The 19,609-nt window shown below is 29.9% G+C and overlaps 2 protein-coding genes and 1 long non-coding RNA gene across 3 annotated transcripts; 2 read left to right on the forward strand and 1 right to left on the reverse strand.

Moving 5' to 3' along the window:
- Positions 1 to 2,942: 2,942 nt before the first annotated feature.
- LOC112756079 (3-oxo-Delta(4,5)-steroid 5-beta-reductase) lies at positions 2,943 to 4,626 on the reverse strand. Its single transcript, XM_025804502.2, has 2 exons — positions 4,461 to 4,626; positions 2,943 to 4,313 (listed from the first exon to the last, which is right to left on the reverse strand). Exons 1-2 carry the CDS (start codon positions 4,500 to 4,502, stop codon positions 3,180 to 3,182), a joined length of 1,176 nt encoding a protein of 391 aa, XP_025660287.1. The 5' UTR covers positions 4,503 to 4,626; the 3' UTR covers positions 2,943 to 3,179.
- A 6,782-nt stretch (positions 4,627 to 11,408) lies between these two features.
- On the forward strand, positions 11,409 to 17,306 carry LOC112756078 (replication protein A 70 kDa DNA-binding subunit D). The gene is made up of 14 exons (XM_025804500.3): positions 11,409 to 11,712; positions 11,906 to 12,035; positions 13,117 to 13,203; positions 13,370 to 13,514; positions 13,608 to 13,875; positions 14,455 to 14,551; positions 14,651 to 14,778; positions 14,874 to 14,958; positions 15,062 to 15,194; positions 15,315 to 15,472; positions 16,235 to 16,358; positions 16,461 to 16,643; positions 16,746 to 16,811; positions 16,925 to 17,306. Exons 4-14 carry the CDS (start codon positions 13,476 to 13,478, stop codon positions 17,072 to 17,074), a joined length of 1,431 nt encoding a protein of 476 aa, XP_025660285.1. The 5' UTR covers positions 11,409 to 11,712; positions 11,906 to 12,035; positions 13,117 to 13,203; positions 13,370 to 13,475; the 3' UTR covers positions 17,075 to 17,306.
- Positions 17,307 to 17,986: 680 nt separating this feature from the next.
- On the forward strand, positions 17,987 to 19,609 carry LOC140173544 (uncharacterized). Its single transcript, XR_011862770.1, has 3 exons — positions 17,987 to 18,283; positions 18,516 to 18,641; positions 19,460 to 19,609. It is a non-coding gene; the product is annotated as an uncharacterized lncRNA (long non-coding RNA).

Here is a 19,609-nt window from a genome sequence, read left to right on the forward strand (position 1 = left end):
TTATATTTCAAATTTTGAATTTTCTTGATCTAATATTACGTGTAGAAATGACAAGCAAAAAAGCATGAGGAAAAACATAAAAATATTTCAAACATAATTACTGCTAATCCTTTTTTTCTTTAGTTTTTAAATATATTATTTATTTTATTTATTTAAAGTATTAACTAAATTTATTATAACTGTAATACAATTATCTTTAAACTATTAGTATTATTATTATATTTTTTAAAATATTGACATATTATTAATATATATAATAAGTAATAGTGAATTTTTTTATAATTTTGATATAGTCTTTATTCTATTTTTCTTTTCTTTTTCATATCTAATGGCTACTATCTACTATCATATCAATAGTATCACCTATAGTAAATTATACGAAGAAAAAATATAGAAAATAAAGACCAAAATTATAAGGCTATAGAAAGTCCCATCCAAGTTTGACAAGAACAAGATGGCTTACATCGAAATAGTTCTTTTACTAAATTAGTTGATTCTTTTACTAAATTTTTTCAAGTAATGCTAAGTTCAATTTATAAATAGAATTTAATTTTGATATACTGACAGTGTAAAATATTTTACACAGTTGTGCAATCACATCCGTTTTTTTGGATGACCATTCACGCATTCAATGTAAAAAATTATTTTTACTGATGTGTCATTATATAATTGGATGCATGTGTAAAACTACTTTACATTGTCAGTGCATCAAAATTAAATTCTTAAAAATATTTGTAATTCTTATTTTAAGTTAATTTTATAAGTACGTCATTCCACAAGTCAAAGACAATTCTTTTTAATAGCTTTGTAGAAGCTAATAGCTTTTATATTGAATTTATTTTGTAGTACGATAAAATTTATTGTTCAATCAAGAACTATTTGACAAAAATATTTGAGAATGAATTGGTATAAAGGAAGGTTCATGTCTATACAAATAATAGCATATTTATAAATATTAATAATGAAAATAGTCTCACTAATGTAAATGATCAATACAATAATTATATGAAAAAATAACTAATTACATAATTGCATAATTTTCAATATTCTATATAGTTGAATCTAATGGACAAATAAAAAAAATATATCTATATGATAATATCCTAATATTTTAGCATATTATAAATTATATTATAAATTTATATATTATATTATAATTTTAAGTCAACTCCTTAATCACATTATAACACAAACCATCTAAAAAGATACATCAAATTAACGAATATTACATGGATCACAACATACACTCTAAATTGTCACGATATTTCAAATAAAAAGAGCATCAATACAGAGAAATCAATGAATATAACTAAATTAAAGAGCAACAAAGAGACAAAAAAAAAATAATAATAAAAAGAATCAATAAAAGAATTAACATATAAACCACATACACGAACAATGTATATATTAATTGTGAATCACAAAAAAAAGACTATATATATATATATATATATATATGTAAATCACATACACAAACAATGTATATATTAATTGTGAATCACAAAAAAAGACTATATATATATATTACAAAACAAAATTATAGTAAGATTATTTAAAAATAACGTAAAGATGACACATTTTTTTGTTAATCAGAAGCTAAAAGAAAAAAAAAGTATGTGCCTAATAATAAGCAATTAAAATAAACAAAATTAAAAAAAATAAAATGTATAAATAAAGATAAAAAATAAAAATTAAATAAATTATAAAAATTGTACCTTAAATACGATAGACAAAAAGAGAGGAAGAGATGGAGGGAGAGAGAGAAAAGAGAGTGAATGAATAAAAAATATTTGATCTTATATAAATAGATGATATTGAAAAAAATAAACTAATTAAATTAATTCATATATTTTGTTACCATATTTATTATTTATTAAATAATTTGATATTTACTCCAATCAAATCAAATAATTAATATAATTAACTAAATTAATTAATTAATTATAATTAATCAATTCTTATAAATTATAATAAATGGTGAGATTTGAATGTCTAATCAAATTAATTAATTGATATAATTAATTAATTATAATTGATTTGCTTTAACGAATTAAATGAAATAAATAAGGAAACACCTCAAGAACATGCCAGAGTTTCATCATTAAGTGTAAAAATCTAATTTTAATATAATAGAATAATAATAAACAGAATAGATAGATAATAAAAATATTTTCTTAAATTATTATAATTATGCATCATTCGTTAAATATTAATTGTAATATTGTAATATAATTATAAGATATTTTTTTAAAATAAATTTATTTAAAAAAATATAAATTGATTATTAATAACCGGTGTCATTATCATATAATTATCGTATTATTATTATTATTATTATTATTATTATTATTATTATTATTATTATTATTATTATTATTATTATTATTATTATTATTATTAAAAATATTTTCGATTGATAATTGAAAAGTAGTTTAATAATGCATTAAATATTGATTTTATATAACTATAATAAAGATATTTTTCTAAATTAGTATAATTATTTATTATTACTTAAATACTAATTATAGTATAATTATAATAAAGATATTTTTATAAAATAAATTTAGAAGAAAAAATAGTGCATTTATTTTGACGGAAAAATAGATTCATGAGGAATCGACACCTCACTTTCATTAGTTGGGAGAAAACCCAATTTTAATATATTAAGTAGAAGTAGATATCAGTATATTAATAGTGAAGTAGAGAAAAAAATGTAATATCATATTAATTTTTTAAAAATTATAATTATAATTTATTATTGAAATGATAATTTAAATATTTTAAATGGAATAATTTTATTTAAAAATTTTATAATTTAAACATAATTTTTATACACTTAATAATTACATTTTAATTAATATACTTAATATCATATTTAAAAAAAATAAACAATACAAATCATATTATTTATTTATTAATTAAATTATTATAATTTAAATTAATTTTAATAAAATAATTTAAAATTATAATTTCAATGTTATCACGTACATGGACGGGTTATTACAATTGTTAGCATAATAATTAAGCAAAAGCCATCCCATCAGACTTCAATCCCTTACTTATTTTACAACTAACACAGACAGATTTATTTTTGAATAGGCACATTTATTTTACATCACGTAAGTGGGCCATGACTAGATTCGTGTTGGTGCCAAGTATCATCGTTGCTCTTATTATATTCATGGCACAATTTTGTAAGCTTTGGTCCTTTCTATCCAATTTATAAATGATTTATTGGAGTCTCTAAATCCCAAGAAGCCATGCTCTTTGGCTTTGTTCATGTTATCCAACACACCCTCCATTCCCAATATAATATCCGCAAACCACCAATCACCAACATCTTCAAGCTTAGTAGCTTGCAACTTATTCTTCTTCACAATCTCATCCCAAACACCACCTTTGTCTTTCATCAATTCCGACAACCTCAAACTCGAACCCTCAACAAACCCATACTCTTCAATCCCAAACTTCTCTGCCAATACCTTCCACAAATGCTTCCATCTAAACACGTCACCGTTACTAACGTTAAACGCTTCGTTTCTCGCACGTGCGTCCACTGCACCCCACACGTGCTGCTCCGCAATCAAATTGGCATCTGAAGCCGCTGAGTAACACTCCCATGCAGCTTTGGTTCCTGGAAATCTTAACGGAACGCCTTCGTGTCTACAAATAGCTGCGTAAACACAAAGAGTTCCGATAAGATTCATCAGGCTATACGGTGAAAATCCAAAGATAACATTGGGCCTATTTATAAACCATGTCAGGCCTTTTTTCTTTTGGGCCATCTCAAACAGTATGTCCTCTTGGGTGTAGTAAAAGTTTGGTGCATTGACACGTGGCAAGTCCTCAGTGAAAGGGGGCTCGTTTGGCTTGACCTTTCCGAAAAGCTCAAACGGCCCTAGATAGTGTTTGGTTCCTGTTTGGAGAGACACGTGGCGGAGATGGGGAGCGTTTGGAATTAGAGCGTTGAGGACGTTGCGGAACATGGACCCGTTGACTTCAATATTTTGGGCCTCAGTGGACTTGCTGGTCCATGAGACATAAAATATGTGAGTGACGTCAGTTAGCGGTGAGAGCTTTAATGCGACGTCGTTTGTGTTCGAGATGTCGCATTGAACATAGTGGACAGGGTGGTTGGTGTTCCACGGTGGTCGATTACGCCGCGCTACGCCGTAAACCTTCCATGGACCACCTGGTGTGTTTTGGAGAGAGAGAATTTCGGCTAGACTATTGCCTACTATGCCCGTCACGCCTATAATCAATGCCACATTTTTCAAGTTTTGTGATGATTCATCTATTTCATTGGATATATTCTGCATGCAAAAACCAAAATATGAATTTATGTTAGAGATATAGTTAAATACTTAAATCATTAAAGCAATTTTAATGTTTAGGAAAATAAAACAAAGAACATATAACAAAGGAAAACAACATATTAATGTCATTTAATTTGAACTTACCTTGGCAGCAGCGCCAGTAGATCTTTCCCCCCACCAGCTCATTTTATTTTAATTTTGGAGATCAAGATTTAATTAAATTAAGGGTAAGAAAAGATGGCTTTGGTTTTTAGCAAGTGGTGGCAACTTTGATTCTTTGATATTTACATTCATGATTCATTCAGATATATATAGTATTAGGATTTAGAAGAAACGATGGCAAAATAATATTAATATATAGTAACATAATCTTGGTTTGAATTGTTTTATTTGATGACAAGTGCCATGACATACATACATACGACTAAGTTGATAACTTCACATTAATGATTGACCATAGTCCATAGTAAATTAGTAAGTAGTGGGGATGGAGAAATTGTACACGGAACCTATCTAAAGAATAGAGAACGTCCTAGAACATAATTTTTTTTTAAACGCAAACACCTCAACACAAATAGTAGTGGAGTAATAGGAGTCACCCAATCTAAAAACTAGGGGTGCATAGATCCGGTCCGGTCCGAAAGTCCGGCTCGATCTCGAACATTTTAGAAGTTAATTTGGTGTGATTTTATCGGGTTTAGAACCGGATAAGGGTCTTAAAAATAGACCCGGTCATTATTTCGGGTCGGGTCTGAGTCATAGCTCGGGTCACCCGAAGTCGACCCGGTGGCCCGGTCATCATACACAATTAATATTTTGTGTTATTAGTGATGGATCATGACTATTCTTATGTGGAATTTAAGTATTGTAAACCTTAATATTTTATGTTTTATGTTTAGAATTCATAAGACTTTAGACTAATGCATAATATTGTGTTATTTGTATTGATTTAAATATTTGGTATTATTAGACAATATTAGTATTGATTGTGGTTATGCTTTAATTTTAAAGAAGGGTTGGTTCTTGTTATATTTTTCTAAGTGAATTTTACCATGTTAAATAATGGTTGGAGTCTTGAAAATTTGGATATTTTTACATGCTAGCTTACAAGAAGGTATCAACGTAATGTAATATTAACGGCTCGGTTTTCACCCGGTATAATTGTGGCCCGAAAGTGTATTGGTTTCATCGGGTCTAGGGTCGGGTTCGGGTCGGGTCTGGGTGACATCAAACCCGGCTTCACCCGGCCCATGTGCACCCCTACTGAAAACAAACAAATTTAAAAAAAAAACAAACACAAAACCGTTTTCATGTCATCTCCGACATAGCCATCAACAACTAAAAGGATTTCCACCGCTCCACTCGCTCGTACTATTTGAAGATATATTGATAATTTTTTTAACTCCTTTACTTGTATGCTGAAAAATCAGTCTATTCCTTTCTAACCATAAATTCTAGACGATTACGAAAAAGCACTTCAGCCGGTGATTATTCTTTATTTTTTGTATTTCTAATAATCATTTTTATCACAACATTAAATAAAAATCTAAAATGTTACAAAAATAATTATTGAACTATTATTCACATACAACTAATCAGTTTCCGTAAAAACTAAAAATTAAATATAATTTCTTTTACCAAATATTGTTATTTAATAACTAATTTATAGTATAAATACTCTTTTGCTTATATAGCTCTTTGCATTAATTAATAATTAAAAATAAAAAATGATCAATAAAACTATACTAAGATACTAGCATGTGAGAATAATAAATATATTGAATTAAAAAATTTTCTTTTAAGTTGGAAAAGGTTACAAAAAGTTTCTTTAAAATAAAATGTATTATGAGCCATTTTCTTTTTGGATCAATGACTGTTCATTTTCTGACGAGAAGAGAAGGACCACTTCTCTACAAATTTGGGCTAGATAAAATTAAATGATACCATTTCCAAAGTAATGGACAGTTTTCAAAGTCCAGCCCATAGAAACAATAGAAAAAAACCAGCTCTTATTTAGAGTGTATTTCAATTTATTTTGGATTTCTTTAGTTGGGATAATTTTTGTTTAAATTACCTGTATTTTGAAATGGCCATTTCTATTGTGCTCGAGTTAGTATCTAAATTTTGTCAAATAATATATATTTAATTTTTTTATTAATCAAGTCCAATTAAATTGGTCTATTATAATAAAATTAGTTATAGTTAGTATTATTTCAAATCTTATTGTTTAACTTAGTTAGACTTGGTTCATAAAAAGACTTGAATATATAATATTATTCAATTTTATCTAACTTATTTTTTATAGTAAATTTTAAATTTTTAAAAATTGTTTTTTATATATTTTAAATTAAATATTAAATTTTAACTTTTTTTGATAACTTAAATATCACCTTTCAAACATCATAGCACCTTTTAAAATTTATCTATTAGAATTTAGAAGGAGAACATATATTTGTTTTCCTTCAAATGACAGAGATAAAAGCAAAAGGTAACTTCCTAAACCACCAACACCCCACCCCCCAATAAATAAATATGGTAGACTAAAGAGTTAGGCTAAAAATAAATGGTGAATGGTCCAAACAAGTATACAATGAGAGTAAATAATTAAAATCATTTTTAAAAGATTGTTTATTTTTTTAAATTAATTTAAAAAATTTAACTAAATTCGTCTTTAAAAAATTTTAAATTAATCACGTTGGTTCTTCTGTTATTTTTTTATTTGTAACATAAAAAGTTGACTAACGTAGTATATTAAGTGACAAAAATTAAGTCTTTAAAAATTAAGTCTTTGAGGTAGCGTTTGGTGGAGAGATAGAGATGAAAAGATTGAGACTGAGAGACATAGACTGAGAGATAGAGATTGAAATAAATCTCAGTATTATGTTTGGTGCAAATTGGGAGAGAAAAATTGAAACAAGAATGAAATTCTAATTTAATTTGTACAATGGGTAAAATTGAAATTAATTAATTGAAATGAAGATATTTTAAGTATAAAATATTATTAAAGTTTCAGTCTCCATCTCTAAAAATTTTAGTCTTTGTGTTCCCACTTTTTGGAAGTACTGAAATACTGAAATTTTGAGGACAGAGACACAAATTTTAATACCAATAAATATGATACTGAGTCTCAGTCTCCCCACTCTATCTCATTACCTCAAAACAAACGCTACCTAAAAGATTACAAAAATTTTGTTTAAAATAAAATGTATTATGAGCCATTTTCTTTTTAGATCAAGGACTTTTCCATTTTTTTTTACGAGAAAAGAAGGTCCCTTTTCAACAAATTTGAAATTTGGGCTGGATGAAATGATACCATTTCCAAAGTAATGGACATTTTTCAAAGTCCAGCTCTAGAATCCATAAAAAATACCTCTTATTTAGGGTGTAGTTCAATTTATTTTGGGTATGTTTAGTTGGGATAATTTTTGTTTAAATTACGGATGAATGCGGATCGAATCGAATCGGATATGACTAAAATTTCGATCTGATTTATACTAAAATAATTGAATCGGATTCAATATCCACAGTTTTTAAGTTCTAATCCAATTTGCAGATTAGATTGGATATAACTGCAAAATACAAAAATATATTTTAAAGCTTATTTTTATTAAAAAATATCAATAATATCCTTTTTTCTACTCTTTTAAATATGTTTACTTTTAAAATAATATTAAATATATTTTTTTAAATAATAAAATTAAGGGTCAAGTATTTTTTTTTGTTCTTAAGATTTTGGACCAAAATCAAAATCGTTTTCGACCTTTTTTTGTATTAAAATCATTCTCAACGTCACAAAAAATTATAAAATCATCATTTTCACTTTTAAAAAACAAATTTACCCTTACAAAATATAAATTTTAAAATTAATCTTGTGTATATATCGCTCGGGGGTGTGAGGAGGGCAATCTGGCCGTCCCTCTTCTTCATCCCTTCTTCTCTTCCTCGGGTCATCCAACCTGTTCGCCAAGTATCTATCAAGTTGACCCTATCTGGTCAACTTCTCTATGACATTTTTTAAATCGTAGCATTCGTTGGTGGAGTGACCATAGAGTTTATGATACTCATAGTATTCTGTCCGACTTTCTGCTTTCTTATGCTTAATCGGACGGGGGGTGGAAGTTTCTTTGTATGGCATATCCCTCTGTACACATCCACTAAGGAAACCCTAAGGGGAGTATAGTTGTGATATTTTCGAGGTTTCTCTATACTTTGCTCCTCCTTTTTCCTAGGTTCCCTTTCTTTATCCCGAGGTTGATAGGGCAGGTTAGGTCGTGAAGGAGGTACTCTGAGTCGGAAATTTTTCTCCATGTTGATGTATTTCTCTGCTCTTTTCTCTACTTCGTTTAAGGAAGTCGGGTATCTTTTGGATATTGATTGAGAGAAAGGTCCTTCTCTGAGGCCGTTGACCAAACCTATAATTATGGCTTCAGTTGGTAGACTCTGAATCTCCAAGCAAGCTTTATTGAACCTTTCTATGTAGTCACGAAGGATTTTTTCGACCTCTTGCTTTACTCCTAGCAAGCTTGGGGCGTGCTTCGTTTTGTCCTTTCGGTTGGAAAATTGTGTCATGAATTTCCTTGCCATGTCGTCAAAGCTAGTGAGCGACTTAGGGGGCAAGTTATCAAACCACTTCATTGCAGCCTTGGTCAAGGTGGTTGGAAAGGCTTTACATCGAGTGGTGTCAGAAGCATCGGCTAGGTACATTCTGCTTTTGAAATTACTGAGTTGATGCCTTGGGTCGGTTGTTCCATCGTAGAGATCTATGTCGGGTATTTTAAAGTTCCTAGGAACTTTGGCCCTCATGATCTCTTATGTGAACGGATCTTCTTCTCCCAAAGAACTTTCTTCCCGATCCGGCTCATTGGTCTTATTTCGGAGATCGGCTTCCAGTTTACGGAGCTTTTCTTCTAGCTCTCTTCGCCGTCTCATCTCTCTTCGCAACTCTCGTTCATCTTCCTTTTGTTGCTCAGCCTCGTGTTCGAGCTGCTCGAGTCGATCTCCTTGGCCTTGCGCTAGGTCTAGGATCTCTGTTGTATGAAGGAGGTCCTCACCTTCAGGATGATGAATTTTAGATTGGATCCTTCTCTGATGAGGATTTTTCGGGATCCCTTCTCCGTGAGGGCCTCGGTGTTGTCCCGAGGTTCCTTCCCTGTGAGGCCCTTGCTGTTGTGGTGAAGGAGGAAGCGCGAGTGGAGGGTCTTGTGGTTGAGTTTCTTGCTTGAATTCAGATGTTGTATGGTCGTCTTCACGTTCATTACTGATGTTTTGTTGAATATTTTATTTTCCTGATCATATTTTATTAAGAAAAAAATATAGAAAAATAAATTTTAATTAGTTAGTATTAATTAAATTTTGTAAAGATTTAGAATTTAAAATTTATACTTTAAAATTTAGAAATTCTTTACATAATTTTAAGCAATGTATGGATGAGTAATATTACTGGCGTTTTGCTGAATATTTTATTTTTCTGGCCATATTTTATTAAAAAAAAATATAGAAAAATAATTTTTAATTATTCAATGTTAATTTTTTATTTTAAAATTTAAAATTTATAATTAAAATTTTTTAATTTAGAATTTAAAATTAAAAAAATAAAATAATTTAAAAATTAACTAATATTAATTGAAAAAATTCATTCTCTAATATTACTCTTTATTAATTCACCAAAATATATAACAAACAATTGAAAAGTTACATGAAAATGTTTATTAGCATAATAATTAGGAAAAGTCTAAGAGACCAACAATTTTATTGAATTTTGGCCAGCATGTAACCAGCAGAGAAATGTGAGTCATTGGATAAAATCTCACACCAATCTCACACCATTAGATCATCATTAATGGCTATTTGATGGCTACTAATCACAAAAGTTGCTGAACCCCTAGCATTGCTCTAATAATTAAGCAAAAGCCATCCCATCAGACTTCAATCCCTTACTTATTTTACAACTAACACAGACACATTTAGTTTTTGTATAGGCACATTTATTTTACATCACGTAAGTGTGCCAAGGCTAGATTCGTGTTGGTGCCAAGTATTATTGTTACTCTTGTTATATTCATGGCACAATTTTGTAAGCTTTGGTCCTTTCTATCCAATTTATAAATGATTTCTTGGAGTCTCTAAATCCCAAAAAGCCATGCTCTTTGGCTTTGTTCATGTTATCCAAAACAGCCTCCATTCCTAATATAATATCCGCAAACCACCAATCACCAACATCTTCCAGCTTAGTAGCTTGCAACTTATTCTTCTTCACAATCTCATCCCAAACACCACCTTTGTCTTTCATCAATTCCGACAACCTCAAACTCGAACCCTCAACAAACCCATGCTCCTCAATCCCAAACTTCTCTGCCAACACCTTCCACAAATGCTTCCACCTAAACACGTCACCGTTACTAACGTTAAACGCTTCGTTTCTCGCACGTGCGTCCACTGCACCCCACACGTGCTGCTCCGCAATCAAATTGGCATCTGAAGCCGCTGAGTAACACTCCCATGCAGCTTTGGTTCCTGGAAATCTTAAGGGAACGCCTTCGTGTTTACAAATAGCTGCGTAAACACAAAGGGTTCCGATAAAATTCATCTGGCTATACGGTGAAAATCCAAAGATAACTCGTGGCCTATTTATAAACCATGTTAGGCCTTTTTTCTTTTGGGCCATCTATTCTATTATATAAAAATCGGATGTCTGCACTTAATGATGAAGCTGACGTGGCATGCTTCTGAGAGTGTTTCCCGATTTAATTTATTTGATTTGATTTGATTTAATTATATATTTAAATATTATAATTAATATAATTTAGATAATTTATTATCATTTATATTATTTAATTAATTATACTACATTAATTATAATTCATTCTATTAGTGAATTAATCTTTTTATTTATAAAGTCTAAAGTAAAATAAAAGTTTAAAATAAAATAAATAAATTTTTATTTATTCTAATTAAATTGGTTTATCTACTACATATCAATTAACATTAATTTATAATACATTAATTTATAATCCTCTGACTTAAATACATTAATTGGACCGGACCGGTATACATTCGGTTTGCCTAATGCGATGTCGTTTTGTGGGGGGGAGGAATAACGCGTTAGTGCGTTACTGATTGCTGGTCTTCCTCTTCTCTTTTCTTACTTTCAGTCATTTCTTCATTCAAAGAAAACAAAAAGGAAAAACCCTAGCTAGCCTCCACCGCCGCCGAACGGAGTGACTGGTTGCCGCCGTCCGTGGCTGTCCGAGGAGTCTTTCTTATGTACTGTCGGTGTTTTCCAAGTCAGATCCCCTATTTGATGTCTTCTTCATCACTCGGCGCCCATACTGGGTCTGATTCTTCCTGTTGCTCGTGGTCGCTTTGTCGCCGTCGTCTCGGCGTCATTATCTCGAAGGTCAGTGGCTTTGGTGTGCACCTGTTCTTCGATTTTCATTTTTATTCTCTGAATTTCTGTTCTGAAATCAACAATTTATTGAATGATTATAGGGTTTTGCGTTTTGCTGAAATCTTTGAACGATTATTTGATTTATGAGTTCTGGCTCTGTTGTACTGATGCTGCTTTGTGTGTTTTGTGTTTTGTGTTTTAGATTACACGGAACAAAAAAAACCAATTACTTGGAACACTTGCACACAAACATGCCCAGTCCTAACAGCAGCTTCCCAATGAATCCTTGGTTGGGCCCTTCCCCTGTTCTCAGAACCTTGGCTGTAATCATGGTAAGTCTCTAAACTAATTAATCAATGTATGTAATTTAAAACCCTAATCCCAAATTGCATGCGACCCATATGTAACTAATTTTATCATACAATTGATCCTATTTTTAATACGTCTTTTCACTTAATTTTTTTTGTTTTGTCTAAATCTTATATATTTTTTTTATTTGTCTTATGTTGCAATATTTTTTTTGGAGTCAATAAAAATCAATTCCTCAGATTTTAAATTATAGAAAATATGATACTATCCTCTCAACACAATCTTTGGTCATATATGGAAGGTACTGATAACAAATCTTTTGGGAATTATATCAGATTAGGAAACAAAAAATTGGTGCTATATATCAAATTTAATTCTCACAACGCCTTTAGTCTGTACCTCTTGAAATTAAAATAGCTTATGATTCCAAATTTTCTATATCAAATACAAATTACTTTAATAAAAAATGAGAGTACGTAGGAGTACAGACGGAACTTGAAAAAAATATTTGAAGAGGCAAAAAAATTTAATAAAAAAATATATTAGTATTTATATTAAAATAAAATTTATAAATATAATTATTTTATTTTTAAATTTATTATTAATATGTAGGAATACATATGGTTAAGATTAACAAAAAAAATAAATCTAAGTTTAATTAAAAAAAATTTTGTGTAGGTTAATAAGCCAAATTAATTTTAAATAAAAAATTAATTTTAAAAAAAATCATTTTTACATTACTAATATATAATATATTTTATTCAGAATTTTCTACTTAATATAATTTAAAAAAAATTTATTTTTACATTACTTATTCAGTTTTAGTATATTAAGTAGAAAATTCATTTTTACATTACTAATGTATGTAAATATGGTGATTTCCTCTTTAGCATATATTGCTTCTTATTTTGATTTTTCAGAATTAAACTCCAGTTTGCCATGTAAATGGAACACATTAAATGTTGGCCGTTGATTTCTAACCTAATTTTGAATTTTATTTTATTTATTGATTTATTGATTTATTGATTTATTGATTTATTGATTTTATTGATATGATTCAGATTCTTTAATCCTGAATAGTCTAAACACTTTCCCTTTTTTTAGCTGGATTTTGATAGGAACGTAAAGATTCTTGCAATCCTTACCAATACTGGGGCTGAACAGTGCTGTGACTCTATAAATTTGGCATAGGTGATCACCACATTTGTTCTTTATCTATACTGAAATTCAGTTTATTTAAGTAATTTTGTAGTGGCAGGTAGCAATGGCAGCTAGGTGAGACTGTTTACTGCCATGTGGATTGTTTCACAATAAGTTTTTTTTATCTTTCACTAAATATGAGGTCTTTGATTTTTAGGTATGATCTCATCAAGTGTATCAATGCTGGTCCAGCGCATAAGGTGTGGAAGCTCAAAGTACGTGTCATTAGACTTTGGACCGTTTCTCAATTTGCAAGATCTGGGATGAAGGCACCTATTGAGATGGTTGTCCTTGATGAAGAGGTAAAATTTTCTCTTTTCATTTCAGATTTATTTTGGTAATGACTAAGCAATAAACCTCATTTATTTATGACTCTATAAAATTAATGCATTCAGGGAGATACAATTCAATGCACTGTAAAAGACATATTTGTTCCTATCTTCGAGGGCTTACTCGCTGAGGGCAACGTGTACGTGGTCACTAATTTTGGAGTTGCTTTGAATACCATCAAGTTCAAGCCTACTAGACACGAATTTAGGATCCATTTCAAGAGGGACACGATTGTGCGTCCGGTACAAGATTCTTCAGTTCCATTGAACGGATTTAATTTTGTTCCGTTCAAAACAATTCAATCAGAGTCTAAAGAAGATAGTTATTTAGTTGGTAAGTACTTTGTTAGATTAACATTGATGCATGTGTTGTTTAATTCTTTAAAGTCTAATTTTTTAATCCTATATATTGTTTTGCACCATTTGCTGTCTTTTTTTATTATGAGCATATAGTGGACAGATATGGATTCAATTGATGGTTGTTGCTATTCCTCTCAAGTCTCAACTATTGTAGATTCATATAATATTAATCTAAAATTTGTTTCATTGAGATATTATATTAAGGAAGAATTTTTTTATTATTTCCTTTCTGTAACAAATATTCCCTTGCTGTAATTTTATATTAAGAAATAATATAATTTGTAACTCAGTTAAATATTGTTTCATTTGAATTTTGTTTAATAAAAATATTTATATAATTTTGTGTATTATCTTTATAATGTCCTATAATTTTGTTTCTTCAGGAACTTCGATTTCTAGGCCCTAACTATTTATTAACAGTTTTTATTATTTTTATTTTTAAGAGAATTAAAGGGATCTGATTTCAACATGAATAAAATGCGTTGATTCCAAAGAGAAAAATTTGGGCATATAGAGTTTTGTTAATCAATAGATTGGTGCTTTTATTTTGTAGATGTGATAGGTCAGCTTGCTTCTAAGGGTAACTTGGTCGAATTCACACGGGACGGGAAGCCGTCAAGTTATATCACCATAGAACTTGATGATCTTGAGTAATACTTAATATCTTTTTGATAGTGGCTTTTGTTTTAAAATCTTATTTTGAAATTTTGTGTCTCTCTTTAATCTACAAGAATTGCTATTTCTTATAGGGGTGGACAGAAACTAAGGGTAACGTTGTGGCAGTCTTTTGCTTTTGAATTGCTCAAATATCTAGAGGAACACCCGTGTCTTACCTATGTGGTTATTCTCCAAATGGGCAAGATGAAATTTTATAGTGGTTTGTTTATTTGTTTATTTTACTGGTATTTAAATGCATGTTTTCTGTCATCATATGTTTATGGTATTTTCTTTGTTTTGTTATGTCTTTTGTAGGGGTCATGGGTGTATCTAACACAAACTACAATTCAAAACTGTTTATCAATGTTGAGTTTCCAGCTGCCAGGGATTTCTTTGCGAGGTATAGTGTATAGATCAGTATTGTGGTCAGCAGATTATTTATACAATGCTTTTGATTATTAAACTATTGACAAATTTCATAATTTCTGATTTAAAAATGCAAGGGTGAACAAATTGGATCCTATTGACGGACAAGGCATAATGCCGCTGGTCTGTGGTCAACCTGTTTCAGATGAGGAGGATTTTTTGCGTCTGTCAGTTTACAAAACAATTGCAGAGATAAAGGAGCATAATCAGGTAAAATTCTTTCTTTATTAGTTTTCCTTTTTTATTGTATTTTTTTATTGTATTAGTTCTAATGTTTGTTGGATCATAATCTCAATTGATGTGTTGTACCCTCCCATCCATCGATTTTAGGATGCTGTATTTGTTACAGCCGGGACGATTAAAGAAGTTGAGACTGAATTTGGTTGGTGGTACAAAGGATGTAAGAAGTGTCGTCGTGGCTTGAAGGAACTTGATAAAAAATATTTTTGTCCCAATTGCATTAGAGACTACGGGTTCTATGAGCCAAGGTATGACTCACGATACTTCTTTAACATTCACACATTATATACTCTTTGTCCTCGAAGATAATGGTGTAATCTATGCATTTGTATTATTTGCTCATACACTATTAAATTATTATTATTCTAATAGGTATTTTTATAACATTTTTTATGAATTATATATAATAAGGATTATTTTAAACTATTCTCACTTGTGGGATGGAGACTCTTGGATAATTCCCCTTTCTGAGTTTTCAGATCGAATATAGAATCTTATGTGTTGTTTTTGAGTTTGATGTGAAGTTTTACACTGTTCATGATTATTATTTTTTTCTTGATTACATGTTGTAAAATTCTACTTGATTAGTAATTTTTTTTTTAAATAAAAGGCACTGCTCATAATTTTTGCTTTTGTTATGGTCAGTCGGTGATAATTGTGTGAATGTGGGGTTGGAGATTTAGATTAACTATTATTGAAATCACATTGCAAAGTTACTTTTGTGGCTTGCTATTTCTGTGTTTTTGGATTCTGATTCACAAGGGAAATATAAAAAAATTTATTGGCTACTGGTTTATTTAGCTTTGATTTGTTCACGGGGTCACTTGCTTTTAGATTTTTTTAATTCCATTTGATACGTTTTATTCTTCCTTGTGGGATGGAGACTCTTGGGTAAGCTATTAAAAAATTATTTGCATCCAATTCAGTAATAGCATAGTATAGACACTGATTATTGGTAAGATTTATGTAGTGTGTTGTTCTTGGACTGTATATTTTTTGGTGAATAATAGGTACATCATCCACATAAGGGTGATAGACCACACCGATGCTGCCTCTTTTGTTTTGTTCGATGGAGAAGCTGCAAAGTTTCTTGGAGTTTCTGCTAAGGACCTTAGGCAGTCTTGTGTGACTAAGGTTTGATGTCATATTCATTTTTTTGTGTTAATAGTCTGGACTATACCTTAATTTTTATTACTTATGAGAGCATGAATGAAGTTTTTTTCCCTAACTGTGAAGGGTGTTGAGAAAAATTCCTGTCCCGAAGAGATTAATAAGCTTAGGGATATTAAGTTCATCTTCAAAGTGCAACTCAAGATGAGGAATCTGAACTCTTATGAACCATATGTGATTCATGTGCTGAGAATGACTAATGAGAATTCTCTGGTCTCTGCCTTCTTGGATAAATACAATCCCGACACTGTAATCCCCTCTGTCTAATAACTTTTTCTTTTGTTTTTGTATTAGAAAAACAGATCAACCAGATTTTGATGATATCTTTTTATTGAATCAATTGTTTTGTAGGGCCTTTTGTCCCATGAAAATTCTGAACTATTGAATTTGTCTACTGGTCCATACAACACTTCTAAGGTTTGTGTCAAATGATTTCCAATTTAAATTGTTACAGTGATGTTATTAATTTTTACATAGTAACTAAAATATTATTATTCTTATATTTATTGGTACATGATGGCATATCCCAGGCTTGTGAGAGTGAGCCAACTCCATCTCCTGCAGTTGATGAGAAACATAATTCTAAGATTCTCGGAGCTAAGAAACATATTGAAGAGATTGGAGAGGAGTCAGTTTCATCCAAATCTAAGAAAGGGAAGTGGGTTGTGGGGGAGGACTAAATCAACACGCCTCTACACAGTTCGATTTAAAATATAGGAGAATAATTTATTTAAACTATTATTTGAATGAACTATGGTTGTTTGAGAGTTATTAGGATCTACAATATATGAGCAGTTTATTTTTCAAAGTTTTTGTGTTGACATTAATTTATCTCTTATAACTTGATACAAGAGTTGTTTCGTATATTTGTTTATTTAATCCAAGATTTTGAGTGTGTTTTCTTTTAATAAATAGTTATTGTTATTATTAGTATATAAATAATTATATAAAAAAATGAAAGTCCGTTGAAGAAATAAGTGTAATATTGGTGGTGGTGATAATATGTTGGCAATTGCAAGGAGAGTTGAGTGAGATTCAACTATGCACAACATGTTTGGTTTTGGAATATCTTGAACCTTGCATTGGAATCCCCTCTCTCATGGATATGATTATTACTTTGAGAACTTGAGAATAAATCATGCATTAGTGAAATTATTTGCTCATTCATCATTATTATTATCATTATCATATACTTCTTCAGTTTTAAAATAGGTATGGCTTTTATTTTAATTTAAAATGCATATTTTAATTTTTTAATGAATCTAAAAGTTAAAATTAAAACAACAATTATTTTAAAATAGACAGAATCTATTCAATGAACAGAAATAAGAACTTTTTTTAATCAATTTTTTCGTTTATCAAAATAAGTGTAGAGAATCTGATCAATCACAAGTAGTCTCTTTATAAATTAGAATGAATAGAGAAAACAAAAGAAAATAAAAAGGGAATTAGAATAAATAAAGAAAACAGAAAGGGAATTAGAATAAATAAAGAAAACAAAAGAAAACAAGAACACGTTAGCTGGTCTCCCTCCTCTCTTTTGTTACTTTTATAAATTAGAATAGATAAATAAAACAAAAGAAAACAAAAAGGGAATAACACTTACTGCATGCTGGTCTCCCTCCTCTCTTTTGTTACCTTTATTCATTCTTTCATTCAAAGATAACAAGAAGAGAAAACCCTAGCTAGCCTCCACTGCCGCCAAACGGAGTGACCGGTTGCCGCCGTCCGTGGCTGTCCGAAGAGTTTCTCTTTGTACTGTCGGTGTTTTTCCAAGTCAGATCCCCTATTTGATGTCTTCTTCATCACTCGGCGCCCATCCTCCGTCGGATTCTTCCTGCTGCTCGCGGTCGTCTTGTCGCCGTCGTCTCGGCGTCATTATCTCAAAGGTCAGTGGCTTTGGTGTGCACCTATTCTTCGATTTTCATTTTATTCTCTGGATCTCTCTTCTAAAATCAACAAATTATTGAATGATTATAGGATTTTGTTTTGTTGAATCGTTGAATGATTATTTGATTTTGGGGTTCTGGATCTGTTGTACTGCTGCTGCTTTGTGTTTTTGTAAAATTTGTAGATTATTATTTGATTATTCAGCTCACCGTTGTATGTTTTGTGTTTTAGATTATAGAGAAAAAAACCAATAACTTGAAACACTTGCACACAAACATGCCCAGTCCTAACAACAGCTTCCCGATGGATCCTTTCTTGGGTCCTTTCCCTGTTCTCAGAACCTTGGTTGTAACCATGGTAAGTCTCTGAACTAATTCATTAATATATGTAATTTAAAACCCTAATCCCAAATTGCATGCGACCCATATATAATTAAATTTATCATACAATTGATTCCTCTTTTAATACGTCTTTTCACGTAATTTTTTTATTTTGTTTAAATCTTATATATTATTTTTTTATTTGTCTTATGTTGCAATATTTTTTTTGGATTCAATAAAAATCAATACCTCAAATTTTAAATTATAGAAAATATGATACTATGTTATAAAATTATTTTTCTAATAATTTAAGCTCATAAAAAAGGCATATGATTTGGATAAAAGAATCTTAAATTTGCTACATATGATACATGGTTTAGAAAACAACAATAAAATGATGAGATTTTTTTCGAAATAAAATAATACAATATCTTTCTTTATATGTATTACTGTACACGTATATATTATTGATTTTTCTGATACATATATGGGTATTATTATATACGTATATATATATATATATATATTTTTTTTTTCTTAAAGGAAGACATGAATTCAGCTGTTATTTTCATTTCTTTTTTTACTCAATTTACTTTTAATTAACAGTATTTATGATATAGAATAAGAGCTGTATTTTCAATTCAAATCTTTTTTTATTTTTTAAATTATCAAGACAGATTTTTTCTTCTTTTGGATTATGGAAGAAATATGATTTTGGATGCAGTCTAATTTTAAAGTGATTTACCCAAAAAATATACCTCTTCTTAGTTGCTATAAAAGCCTAGGAAGTATGGTCTTATGCTGTTATCATACATACTTGCTATAATTTACGTTTGCTCTTATTTTTTTATCTAGAGAAAAAATGGATAGACAATATGATTTGTTAGAGATGATTGCACCGCCAAAAGAGAGCTGGAAGATTCATGTCAGAGTAATCAGACTCTGGTCTTTACCAAAATTCAAAGACCCCAAGTCCAGTAGCTCTATTGAAATGGTATTGATGGA

The sequence above is a fragment of the Arachis hypogaea genome, chromosome 6 (genome assembly GCF_003086295.3).
Source record: "Arachis hypogaea cultivar Tifrunner chromosome 6, arahy.Tifrunner.gnm2.J5K5, whole genome shotgun sequence".
In the NCBI taxonomy this organism is placed as follows: Eukaryota; Viridiplantae; Streptophyta; class Magnoliopsida; order Fabales; family Fabaceae; genus Arachis; species Arachis hypogaea.

Bases quoted from the DNA above. Each gene is read 5' to 3' on its own strand.
- LOC112756079 (XM_025804502.2), bottom strand. From the start codon at position 4,502: ATGAGCTGGTGGGGGGAAAGATCTACTGGCGCTGCTGCCAAG. The intron at 4,314-4,460 runs GTAAGTTCAAAT...TTTTGCATGCAG, and splicing joins CTACTGGCGCTGCTGCCAAG to AATATATCCAATGAAATAGA.
- LOC112756078 (XM_025804500.3), top strand. From the start codon at position 13,476: ATGAAGGCACCTATTGAGATGGTTGTCCTTGATGAAGAG. The intron at 13,876-14,454 runs GTAAGTACTTTG...TTTATTTTGTAG, and splicing joins AGAAGATAGTTATTTAGTTG to ATGTGATAGGTCAGCTTGCT. The intron at 16,812-16,924 runs GTTTGTGTCAAA...GGCATATCCCAG, and splicing joins GTCCATACAACACTTCTAAG to GCTTGTGAGAGTGAGCCAAC.